Source organism: Malaclemys terrapin, chromosome 2 (genome assembly GCF_027887155.1).
Source record: "Malaclemys terrapin pileata isolate rMalTer1 chromosome 2, rMalTer1.hap1, whole genome shotgun sequence".
Taxonomy (NCBI): domain Eukaryota; kingdom Metazoa; phylum Chordata; order Testudines; family Emydidae; genus Malaclemys; species Malaclemys terrapin.
This window is the reverse complement of record NC_071506.1, coordinates 79,951,524-79,965,061: the sequence shown is the minus strand read 5'-3', so window position 1 is coordinate 79,965,061 and position 13,538 is coordinate 79,951,524. Positions and strand designations below refer to the sequence as shown.

Genomic DNA, 13,538 nt, shown 5'->3' with positions numbered 1-13,538 from the left:
TGGGCACCGGGTCCTAGTCAATGACTAGCTCTGCTAAGTGCTACAGTAATATAAGAATAGATGCTTTTTCTTACTGTTAAAATAAACAGTACTTTTGTTTAAAAAGGTTGCCTGATCACTGCATTCTACTGGTCACAGACTCCTGAAAAGAAGAACTACATGTCCCAAACCCTCATCACTGCGTAAGCATGGTTAATAACCGGTACTGAAGCCCCGAGCCTTGTCTAGGAGTGGGAGAATTGCACAATTCCATCCCAGAAAAGGTAAGGGCACAAGGCCAGACAACTGTGTGCTCTGGGAGAGACCAGGAAGGGGACAGAGGTGCAGCTGGCCCTGTAACTGTGACACCAATTCCCTGCCTTCTGCTATGGCAGACTCAGAATTATGTGGCAGCTTTAATGAAATTAAAACATTTTGAGTTTTTCACCATATATTAAGTCTAGAGACTAAAATCATGATCGGGGCCCATCGTGCTGCGTGTTGGTAGATCACCTTAAAAGAGTTCACGCCTTGAAGAGTTTACAACTAAATTACGAGAAGCTGGTGTTGCAAACACTGGGCGGGCGGGCAGGCAGGGAAATAGCTACAAGACCGCGTGCACACAGGCTGGCCCCGAAGGCGCTAGGTGGAGTTAAGCGGGGTTAGGTATGTTTCAAAGGAACAGCGCAGCCTGCCCCGTCACGCACGCGGCCGGGTTACTAATTGGCAGATCCGATTGCAGCTGTTCTAGGGCGGCTCCATCTGTTCGGGTCACTGATCCCCTCCCGCCGCTGCCCGCGGGACGCTGCGCGGCCCAGGAGCGGAGTAGAACACCAGGACCAAGGCCTCCGCCGCCACCTGTCAGTCCAGCCGCGCATGCGCCTTCGCACCGTGCACGCCTCCGTGGGGGGGGAGATCGGCCTCGGGGGGTGTGACCCGTGCCCCGCCCCGGGGCCCAATGGCGGCGAGTGACCCGGAAACGGCCCAGAGACAAGTGAGTGACGGGGGCGCGGGGGTTAAACCCACAGGGCTCGGCTCCGCAGCCTGCCCCGGCCGGGCTGGGCGCGGTGACCCCGCCGCCGGGGGTGGCGCCCGGGGCTCGGCGCCTCCTGCGAGCCTCACCTCGTCCAGCTCCCCAGCCCCCTGCGAGCTCTGCCCCTTATCCAGCCTCAACCCCCTCCCCCCCAGTGACCTGAGAGGCCTGGCCCTGCCCCTCCATCGCCAGCCTCTTCCCCCTGCGCAGTTATATGGGACCGGGGGCCTGGCCAGTCCCTATTCACATTGTTATCATGTGCATTGTTGTAAGGCTGGCAGGCTGCTCCAGGGGAGCTGGGTCCAGGTCCTTGGCTCCACTAAGCTTTGTCTTAAGCAGGGTTCTCAAACTGGGGGTTGCAACCCCTTAGGGGGGTCACAAGGTTATTACCTGGGGGGTCATGAGCTGTATGGGGGGAGAGGGGTTGTACTCAGAGAGTCTTGCTGTGTGAAAGGGATTCCCAATTCAGAAAGCTTGAGAACCACTGGAACATTTCCCAGCATAGCTGTTACCACTGGTGCAGTTTCACCTTTGCATGTCTGTGTGTTCAATCCTATGCTATGTAGAGCCACTGTGTATTAACAATGCCAGTGGCTGCAGGAGCCTCGTCTATGCTAGGAATGGCACGATTTGTTACCACGGGGCAGTGGGAAATTTACCAAACACACTACTGTAGTAGGCACCACCTTTGTTTTTGTCCGTTAAAAATATGTACAATAAGGGAAATCAAAAGCATAAAGCTACAAAGCATAAAGGAAGTTTTGTTGTTGAGAGTTTAAAAGCAGAAAAGTCATTAAATTAAAGCCGTCGAACTGTTACTATTTCCCAAGACACCAGCATCTAATCCAGGGATCTCAAATCAATACGAGGGTCACATGAGGACTAGTATGTTGGCCCGAGGGCCACATCACTGAAACCTTTTCATACAACGATACAAAAGTATAGTGAAAAATGAAAAAAATGAAGACTTCTATAGTATGCTATTAAAAGTCAATGTATTAACTTTTTTAAAACTGTAATGCAAAAAGTCAGTTCTAATTTTGACAGTCATTTCATTTTTGGCCACTTAGCTGGCAGTGTTTTGCATCAACCAGAGCATCAATATTAGGTTTGATATCCTGAGATGAAACCAATCTCAGTGTTGCTTTCAAATGTTCATCAGTGAGCCTTGACCTTAACACAGATTTGTTAATCTTCATGGAAGAGAAAAACTGTTCACATATATATGTACTTCCAAACATTGCCATTACTCTTGCGGAAGCAGAGAATAACATGGGAAATCTTTCTTGTGAAAGAAAACGGTAGAATTCTGGAATTCCAACATCTGTATACTTCTGCTTCAAAATGGTATCACACTGAAGCTCCACTAACTCCATCTGCCTTTCCTCTGCAACATTGTCAATTTCCATAGCAAATGGTGTTCAAGTGCCTTGAAATCTTTAAACCGCACATCAAACTGTTCGTGTAAGTTAGAAATGATATCTGCATATTCTTTCAAGGATTTGGATTCAACTTTTCCTAAGGAATTCAGAGTAGAGAAATGGATCAAATTGCAAGCAGTAAGCTGTTTTCCCCCCACAAAGTAAGCTTGACTTTGAATGACTTAACACTGTCATACATCTGTGTTATCACATGTTTTCTACCCTGAAGCTTCAAGTTCAGTGCATTCAGGTGATCAGTTATATCTGTTAGAAAAGCAAGGTTGCAGATAACCGTGGAATCAGCAAGCTGTGGAATCTCCTTGTTTTTCATTTTCATGAAGGAATCAATCTCCTCTCTAAGGGCAAAAAAAAAAAAAAAAAAAGCTTCAAAACATTTCCATGACTCAGACATCTAACCTGTGTGTGATACAGAAGTTCTCCATATTCGCTGTCCATACTTGCTAGAAAAGAAGTGAACTGTCGCTGATTCAGCCCTCGTGCATGTATAACATTAACAGTTTTAACAACTACATCCATAACTTGCTTCATTTGTAGACTTTTACTACACAGGGCTTCTTGGTGTAAAATGCAGTGTATACTGGTGAAGCTAATTCCTGATATATTGAGGCTATTCAGTTTGGTCTTCAATAATCCAGCCACACCAACGTTTTCAGAGCACATTGATGGTGCACCATCCGTAGCCAAAGATACGAGTTTGTTCCGTGGCAGCGCAGCTTTTTCAATGCACTCTTCCAGTCCTTGAAATATGTCACGTCCCGTTGTGGTACCCTCCAGTGGCATTAAGTCTAGCAATTCTTCAGTTATATTCAAATTGCAATCCACACCTCTAATGAACACTGCACATTGTGCGGTATCTGATACATCTGTACTCTCATCAACTGCATTTGAAAATGCTTCAAAGTCTTTTGCCATTTGAATCAATTGTTTTTGCACATTGTCTGCTAAATCCATTATCCTGCAGGCACTGTATTGGCAGAAAAGCTTATATCTTCAAAAACTTTCTTCCTATCAGGGCTGCAAGAAATAACATGCGGCCCATGGGCTGTGTGTTTGAGACCCCTGATCTAATCTAAATGTTTTGTCCACTGTATCATTTTTAAAGAACCATTTGTCCTGTCAATATAATTGGTAAATTCAGAGTAATGTGTTCACATGGGCCCCAATCCTGCAATGAGTTCTTTGCAGACTCCAGTGACTGCATAGAGCCAGCTCCATTGACTTTAATTGGGCTCCATGCAGATGGAAACCTATGTATGACATTTTCAGACGTGGTTTTTCAAGTTGATGGTGTCCATTTAAAATGTTTGATGTGTAACACTGCAAAGATGCAAAAATCATATCAGTGCAGAAAGTTATGTGTTTGACAACTTTCATTTCATGTACAGATAGGGGCACAATTCTGGTGATTTGGGAATCAAGAGTGCTCAGCACTTTAGAGGGTTGGTGTTTTTGTCTTTTAACATTCTTTTTTTGTAGATTGATGAAATTGACGCTCTCTCATCTATATATGGTGATGACTGGTGTGTTGTTGATGAAGATGAAAGGATATTTTGCATTAAGATTAGTGATTGTTTGGAGCAGCCAAAATGGACTCTCTGTTTGCAGGTATGGTGTTGGTACAGAGTTTGGCCCAGATTCTGCTATCAGAATCATGCAGGGTGGATCTTTGTGCCTTTTTTAATGGGGCTCCATATAGGCTCAAGGGTCTGCTCCTATGGATCCAGTCGTAGGATAAAGGCTTTTCACAATCTGTTCAGTTATTGTCTCTTTAAAATATCACTATCTGCTTACTTTTTCAGTAATTCTTTTTGCTTATTCCACACCCTTAAATATTTTAATTAAAAGTGTCTTTCCCAGATAGTCCTTTCACCATTTATCTATTTATATGCTGTATTTTGCATAGAAGGACAGGCTGAATTGGTGCAGCTGGTTCTCTTATTGCTTTATTCCAGAATTAGAAAGAAACCATTTTAGACTGCATTACAGTTCAGCCTGACCTGACTGAAAGATTTTTCTACTAGGTGTTGCAATCAGTGTTTGTAAAATGTTTAGGATATCTGTCCTATATGGCTTTGTACAGTATTACAAGCCAAGAGAACTCCAAACAATAGTTTGTTGCAATACTTTTTTGTTTAGTGTAGACAGGGCTGAAGTATCTATGTATATTTCTTAATAAATCAAATAGCCAGCTAAACAGTTACATTTCTTCTAACCTTTTTTCTTTATAGTAAAGGATATATCGTATGCCACTTTATCTGTTCACAGAGAGTAGACCATATGACACTTTGTTTGTATCACAGATGGGCAAAAGCCTGAATTATACACTCATGATAGAAATACAGCTTGTGGATCATCACATAATAATGGAGCAACCTATTTCTTCTTTTTTATAGCACTGCTTACCACCCAAATACTCTAATTGGTTCTGTCATGGTCCATTTTTAATTTAGCTAGTTTTGGAGGTCCAACTTGATGAATATTTATATTTAACATTCTTTTTAGGTGATTCTGCCTTCTGAATATCCAGCTTCAGCCCCACCTATTTATCAACTGAAGTAAGTGATGTCTCTTTGTTGACAGATTTTTATTTTAAACATTTACTGCATTTTTTTTCAAATTATTATTATTGCAGCTGCTTGTAGAAGTTTAAGGTAGCTTTCTGGTTGAATTGACTATACATCCTGGGAATTAGAGATGTTAACAAACTTTTGTAAAATTTGCAGTTTAATTTGGGATTGAAATGTTAGCACTACAGGATTAAAGGATCACTGGGCAAGTGTGTTAGGCCAGGATGGCAGCAGGGACAGAGAGAACAAAAGCAGCAGCATGCACAGCTGTTAGGGAGCCAGTGGAGAGAGCTTACGTTATGCTAAGAGCAACTCTGGAACCATGCTAATGGCAAGTGTGTTGAGCCTTCTTCAAATGGAGTGATGGAGTAATCCCAAAGTAGGGCGTTAGAGGGGAGCCATAGAATATCTTGGAAGACTGCTTACCCTGAGATGTTAGAAAACCAAAATCTTTATCAGTGGGAACAGTTGACAATATTTTGTCTTAAAGGTTTTAATTTTTTTAAATCAGTCATTTTTCAAGCTAAACAAAGACACCAAAACTCACAGTTTGTAGGCACTAACTTCATTGTATTTTTTTTTTTTTTTGTCATTCTAGTGCCCCTTGGCTTCGAGGACAGGATTATATCGAACTAACAAATAGCCTGGAAGAAATCTATGTGTAAGTGGCAGAAGATGGAAAATTCTAAAAATTACTTGTATTTTTAGTTGCACATCTTGCTAAACCTATCATGTTAACTAAATTACTCCTGGGGGAATTCTGTGCCAAAAAATTAAAAATTATGCGCACAATATTTTAAAATTCTTCAAAATTCTTTAATTTTTTGTCAAAATAATGCAATATAATCTGTCTAGTTTCAATTATTCTGGTAATTTATTTAAACTACAATACAGTGGATGGAGAATGGGAGTGGGGAACATTGGAGGAAATCTCCAACCCCCCTCTGTCTAATAGTAATATAGCTAGTATTGACCCTTTACTTCTAATTATTAGTCAACAAATATATGCAGCCATATGCTCAGTGTTACATCATAGGTAACTGAAGAGCAAGGGAGAGCTGGGGACACAAACTCACAATTTATACTGGCTACTGACCATCTCCAAAAAGGTCAGTAGCAAATAATTCATGGAGCACATTTTGATAGGAAATTTTTTCAGTCCAAAAATTTCAACCAGATCTAATCACTAAAGCACCATAAGCATTTATAAGGCCACACTGTCAATAAGGCTCCTTTACACCACTCTGGCAATGTAAAGGACCCCTTAAAATTTTTACACCTGTTTTATACTTCTAGGGGAATTCACTTTAAGAACAATGGGAATAATTCACTAAGCAGGCAGGCTGCTACATTCTCCTCTGCCTGAAGGAACAGAGCCTGCACCACGCCTACTTCTTCAGAAATACCCCAAAGTCCTGCCCCTGCCCCTCCACAGCGAGTGTGCTGCAAGAGACAGTCTCTCTCTCTCACACACACGACTACCCAGCCCTCACACCTCCCAGGCAGTGATTTATGTCTCTACCGGCTGCTCTGGGTGCCCAAACTGACCTGTCTGCACTGCCAGGGAGTGGGTGCATGACCGCTCTTGCGACTTCCCTTTGCTTTACCGTCAGAAGTCATTTTTCTGCGTGTAAGCAAAGAAATCTGTGGGGGCCATGAATTCTGCACACACGCAGTGACGCAAAATTCCCCCAGGAGTACTAGGTGCATGAATCGGAAGGATTGAGGTAATTGCTGCAACAGCTGAAATGAAGTAAGACTTGTGCATAAATAAAACAGTCTAATCTAATAGATACTTACTGTACATTTTGTACGTATCTTAAATTATGTTGAGAACAGGGTATTATTTAAAGTTACAAGCATTAATCTTGATGGATAATTTCTATTATAATTATATTCTTTAAACCCTTTGTACCATTGATATAGAATTCTTTATTTTGACTTATAATATATGTTAGGTTACTTTTAGTGTTTGGTCCCAGGAAGTCAAATTCCTTATGTCCAATCTATATCCATATATTAAACTGCAGGATCTGAAAATACCTACTCAGACCTTTGAACGCAGGCAGAAAACCAGTTTTTATTAAAAGCAAATGTTTCAGCTAAAGAAAAAGTGAATTTTAAATAAAAGTAGCTTTAGAAAATATGAACTATAAAGCCACTCAGTAGCTAGAAGAGGCTTGTTAACGTAATGTGCAGATAACAGAACTTCTCATAATGTGTGAGAATAAATAACTAAATATTTAGAAATGCCTAGGCTGTGTTTTTGCGGTTTTATTGGTGTTAGCATGGGATAATAGAAACAGTTTTATATAGTTTATTTATCCAATCAGATCCTAAAGCGTGATGTGAACCTAACAAAAGTGAAATACACATTAAGCACAGAAGTCATGTCATTGAGTACTGAAATACAAACACCTTTGGTGGGGACTATGGTAGCTTTTAAATGGCACGAAACAAGACAGTAGTTAGTTTGGGACTAGAAGCAGATATCTTATCTAACTAAGCCCTGGAGAATCTGGGCAGGCAGAATGTAATTACCAAAGTTAAAATTTGAACAGAGCATGTGGGTTAACAGCTCTATTCCTATGAAAAATGCTACAGGGACCTTTAATGGCCATACATTCCCCAGCAGTGCAGATGGAACAGAGATTCCCCAGCCAGGGTGATGTTTGGCATGGGGGAGTCTCCAGCATGTGTAGCTACACAGTAGCTGGCTTCTGCACCTTTTGACCCACAGCATTTGGAACAGGGGCCATATCAGGGTTTGGGGTGCAGTGGCCAGGGTGTGATATACTCTGACTATTCCTAGCTGGTGCATGGACCCTTGTGGATGATAGTTAGCTGGTGCAAGTTAGAACTGTCCCCAGGCTGGGAATGTGGGAAATGTAACCGGCTACTTGACATTTCCACCCCCCCTTTGTTTTGCTTAGGAGAAAACTGATTGCAGCAACAAATCTGTCCTTCTAGCTTATTCGGCAGTCTGTATTAAAAGCAGTGGTCTCTAACATGCTGGGCCTGCCGTGGTTCAGTTTTAAGTTGGTGGCAGGAGGATTGACTACCATAGCTCTACAGCACTTACTTATTTCTGGAGGGCTCTGAGCTCTGACTTATCCAAACCTTGGATAATCTTCTGTTAAACATAAACAACTTATATTATTCTCAAATCCTTCACTAATTATTTTAAGTGATCTGTCTGACTTTTGGTCACTGCCAACCTGTGTCTGATTCAATCAGAGATCTAGAGGTGAAAGGCTCTGTATTTGACTATGTCTACAGGTATAGCAATATGTATAGTACAGGCTCTACACATGTAGCTACACGCTGCAGTGGAAGGCAAGCAGCGTCCACACTTGTCACTGCGGTGTGTAACTATGTGCGGCAATGAAAGGCTCTGGCAGCCAGGAAGCCGCGCCAGGGAAAGGCTCTGGTGGGGATGGGGCAGTAGGAGATCACACTGCTAAAAATATCTGTGTAGACGGAAATGCTGCTTGGGCGTGTAAGAGCATCCCTGGGATTTCAGGGGCGTGAGGCACTCTACTCACCTAAGCCATGCCTTGCCATCTACACTTTTGTTTATACCTGTGCTAGCTGGGGTGCAGTGTCTCCTTTGCACACTGCCGTAAGTGTACATGTACCTTTTCTTAAACTAGCCCCTATGCTATCCTGCCCATGAACATTGCAGTTTAGGTGCTTTTTCCTATCTCATTAAAAAGTTTTATTTATTTATTTATTTTTATTCATTGACAATACAGATATGCATAATGTTGGTTTTAGATTGCAGAATTACAAACCACAAACAGAACGCTGGGTCCCTTAATATATTAAAAGTTACACATTCAACAAGTGTAGATACTTATTCCTTTCCTAGAGACTCTCAGTATCAGACTTCAGTTAAATCAGTAGTTCCCAAACTGGGGTTTGTGAACCCCTGGGGGTTCACTAAATGTTACAGGGGGTTCTCGGGAAAACATTCTCTAATGGCGGACAGAGCCATTCTTAGGGCAGCCCAGAGTCCTGGGGACTTCTAAGAGCTATGCAGATCAAAGCAAGCACACCCATCACACTGAGGAGATTTAAACTTCAAGACTCCTTATAAGAAATGGAAAGGAAGATGGATATTTTTTTCTGTTTTTAAAATTAAATAGTCTGCTAGTGTTTTTTTTTTATTTTTAATTATTATGAAGAACAAGTTTAAACTTTGTTGTAATGTGCGTTGTTTGCCTGGACTACTCAAGACCCGAATGCTTGTGTAGGAACACCTTATTTGAGTTGGTTACATCTTTCATGCTGTTTCATATCTGATACTCCTTGGTGAAACGTAGGAGTCTTGTCTTATAACAGGCTTAATCAAAGTGATACAAGTTACAAAAGTGAGATCTTGGAAGAGTGTTGCCATTTTCATAATGTAATAAATTAATACTGTAATTATGAATAATAATAAATAGTGTGTAATAAGCATGTCATAAAAAACAAATTTTATATTTCCAAGATCATTGCTGTTATAATTTATGCTTGGGTAAGGGAGAAATTCCCTGGAAATATTTATTTTTAGGAGAGGGTTTGTGAGATTTAACATTTTAGTGAAAGGGGTTTGCAGGTTGTTAAAGTTTGGGAACTACTGTGTTAAATGAACAGTTTAATTTAACATCTTTGGTACAAATGCTAAGAAAATCATAGCAGGCTTGGAACAGGAACAACCAGAATGGGAGTAGCATAGATATAGGCAGGGTTTAAGGTGTGACTAATATTCCAGAAGTCCTCAGGGAGTTCCCTGGACTCATCGGCGACACTGCATGAGATTTGTCTGATCTCATCCATTCCAAAACATTTCCTAATGAGTGTTCAGTAATATGAAATCTGCTATGAAGTGGGAAACATTAAATATAATGAATAGAACTGCTGAACAAAATTATTCATGACTCTGTAGTTAAAATTCTTGTTCTTCATTATACAGAATGTAATAAATTGCAAGTATTAACAAATGGTACTGGTATACATACTAGTCAGAAAGGAGCATGAAATAGGGTACTTAACTCATTCTAGAGTATGTCTGGATTCTGAGGTCACAGCTACAAGTCTATACTTTCCTGATTCTTTGTTTGAGTCTTTTCTTAATAATATTAGTGCCTAAATATTTTGATTATGTTCAGTAGTAATATACAGATTTACTAGAAGTTTACATTTTTAAACCTATTTTTCTGCCACAGAATTCTACTTATGCATTATTATTCCAGAAGGTGGCAGTAGCTTGAAAAAAGTTATTGAAAGTGAAGCCTGAGCTTGCACATTTAATGCATTTTGGTCTTGTGACCCTGGCAAACATGAATTTTAAGCATCTTTTAAAAAAATCTTAATTGGAAAATTTTTTGACAGTGTTCTAAATTTTCATTTTCTACTACATGCAGTTTCAGCTTGTAATAGATTTTGAATTCTGTGCAAAATACAAAAGTGTTCCTAATAAGTATTTTCCATTCTGTGTAAATTACAAGTACAATTTTACATGTTATTAGTTTAACTACTTCAAGGAAAAATATGATTACGTGAAGGAAAAGGAAGAATATATACAGGTAAGGGTAAACATGCAGTACCATGTCTATAACACCCAGAGACACTGAGGTATATTTATAAACTTATTTCTAATTAATTATTTAACTTTCATTATTGGAAGTAAGTTTCACCCTGGAAGAAAGTACACTTTCTTGATTTCTGTGTCTGACTTTGTATAATCTTAATAAATTAGGATATTTTCATACATAATAAAAAGCATTTAAGGTATGAATCCTTGAAATAACTCCATATTTAATCAAAATGATTATAAAAATAAATTTACACTATAGAATTGTGACTCACAAGAAAAAACTGAGAGAAATTGAAGGACTTATTCCCTATGTTGGATCTCTTGAATTGTTTGGAGGAAAGATGGATCAACTATTACAAAATAATTAAAAACAAATAATTGATTTAACTTTTTATAATAGTATTTATATTTGCTGCAGTATTCAATCTGCTTTTTTGTACATTTGTCATGCTCTCCTTTATTGCTTATGAAAGAATAACTGTACTGTCAGCAAGTCTGTTCACCTGTAATTAAAATAAGTAACATGATTCATAACCAATAATTGGAATTTTCCAAATTTATTGCCTTTGCAGATCCACATCATAGAAGTTTTGTGCTATGTCTTGTGAGCAATGGAACCATTGATAGTTATAAAGTTGTTAGAAGCTGTGTCTGTCTAAGATCTGAAAGTGCAAGAACCAGGAAACGCTAAATGCAGTCTTTATAGCAGTTCTCAGTTCTTCTCTACCTTCAAATATTCACCGAAGGCCTTCAAAAATAGAGTAAGGAAGAATCCTCACTGTGGATCTGCAGAAACAGTACAGCTGGAACCCCATTTACTGTTGGGTAATCTTTCTTTCTTCATCCTGAATTGCCTCTGCAGATCCACACAATAGGAGATTATCTAGAAGTATCACAGTCCAGGAGGTGGGTTGAGGGGCGCTTAATTAAAACAGATATTAAAGGATTAGCTTCAGAAACCAAGAATCTGATCTAGCTCTAGAATTGAGAGTAATATTTCATTAAAGTAGGAATTGAACTCCAAGTCTCAAGTACAGGGCAGCCTTATTTCAAGAATGTAGAGATTTTTCATAGAAGTAGTAGCTGATTATAATAATAAATCTCCTAGAATTTAATTTCAACCCATCCAGTACAGGTACACCATCAATGATCCATTTTAATAAAAGTTTATGTTGAAGGGCTTTTCCTTGGGATTTCTCCCCTTATTCTGTAAAGAGTTGGGAAAAGTTTTGTTCTTTCCAAATACACCGCTACCTTGATATAACGCAACCCGATATAACACGAATTCGGATACAACGTGGTAAAGCAGCGCTCTGGGGGGGTGGGCGGGACTGCGCACGCCAGTGGATCAAAGCAAGTTCAATATAACACGGTTTCACTTATAATACGGTAAGATTTTTTTGGCTCCCGAGGACAGCGTTATATCGAGGTAGAGGTGTAGTAACTATTAACTGTCCAATCCTGCAGACGCTTATGCACAGACTTAACTGTAAGCACATGAATAATTCCATTGGAGTTGATATGAACTACTGATTTAAAGTTAAGCATGTTCAGAGCGTTTGCAGGATCAGGGTCTGAGTGTTCTTATAGATTGCAATCTGTGCAATCTTGCTTTACCTTGAAGATCATGAGGCTTAGGGAAAAACATGGGAGTCAAAAATAGGACCATCACCTTCTGAATAGGGACAATAGTCTACTGAGGTTTTGTATTATAGAATTGTACAATATTTTGAGACATTTAAAGAGGCTTCATGTACAATGTGGTAATGGGAGTCATGAACATACATAAATCCCTAGGATGCTAAGGGAAATCTGAGTGGTACCCTTGGAGCTGAAGAAAGCCTAAGTTGCAGCACCTTGTAATGGAAGTGATCAAGAATTTCAAACTGTAAACCACCACTCAGAAAAGAACTCTACTTCCACATGCATGTCTAAATCCTTCAGCATTTCAATCTATAATGTTTCTACAATGTACTTCTAAAATTTGTTCATATTATTTATTGACTGTAAATAATTTCCCAAGTGAAGCCTCTGAAAAGGCCCTTTCACTTACTGTGAATTTTGTATAACTTTCAGGAAGAATCTTGGTGAAAGCATCCTTTACCTCTGGGTGGAGAAGATACGAGAAGTTCTGATAGAAAAATCTCAGTCATCTGATGCAGGTAATGTAGAAAATATGTGGTGTTTTCGGTTTACTCTTGTTTTAATTTTAAAGTAAGATTCTTCTTCGAGCGCTTGCTCATGTCGATTCCATTCTAGATGTGTGCGCGTCCACGTGCACCCATTGTTGGAATTTTTTGCCGTAGTGATATCCATAGGGCTGGGTCTGATGCTCTCGAGGCCCACGTCATGCCGGTACATGAGGCGCTACCGGCCCTGTGCCCTCCATTCCTTCTTACTGCCCGTGACGGTTGGTCGGAGCGCCTGTCCTCTTGCATCTGCGTCTTATGTCTGCAACTGTGCTTCATTGTTCCTAATTGTATATAGTTCCACTCTTTTTTTCATTAAAAATCTAGTATTAATTTTCAGTAGCCCACAATAAACTGAAAAGTGAAATTTTTGAATATTTGGGTGTAAGAACTAAAAAGGCAACTGGATGTCTGTAAGAATAAATAATGTAGGAATAAATAATGAGATATTAAGGCTTTAATGACTCCAAATAATGTAGGAATAAATAAAGAGATATTAAGGCTTTAATGACTCCAAGAGTGTTGGCAACAGCATCTGGTCATTACTTATTCTAATATGACAACATTTTTTTTGGCTTTTTAAAAAACGTTAGTTGGCTAAGTCAATTTTCTTCTCAACGGGTTACCATGTTATAAAACCTAACACCAGTGAAAATAGCTTAGTTAGGAGAAACACATTCTAACAGAGTTAAGAGATTAATTCTAATCAGGGGCTGCTTCCAATCCGTGCCCCTGGAGCCACTCAGC

General features: G+C 39.8%; 1 protein-coding gene across 2 annotated transcripts in view; it reads left to right on the top strand.

Moving 5' to 3' along the window:
* The first annotated feature begins 746 nt into the window (after positions 1–746).
* The window catches only part of IMPACT (impact RWD domain protein), a 45,601-nt gene continuing 32,809 nt past the window's right edge, over positions 747–13,538 (top strand). For both annotated transcript variants that reach the window (XM_054017428.1, XM_054017427.1), the window contains exons 1-5: positions 747–973; positions 3,931–4,059; positions 4,957–5,009; positions 5,620–5,682; positions 12,679–12,764. In XM_054017428.1, the coding sequence (XP_053873403.1) occupies positions 938–973; positions 3,931–4,059; positions 4,957–5,009; positions 5,620–5,682; positions 12,679–12,764 (367 nt within the window). In that variant the 5' untranslated portion in view covers positions 747–937. The remainder of the gene's footprint in view (positions 974–3,930; positions 4,060–4,956; positions 5,010–5,619; positions 5,683–12,678; positions 12,765–13,538) is intronic.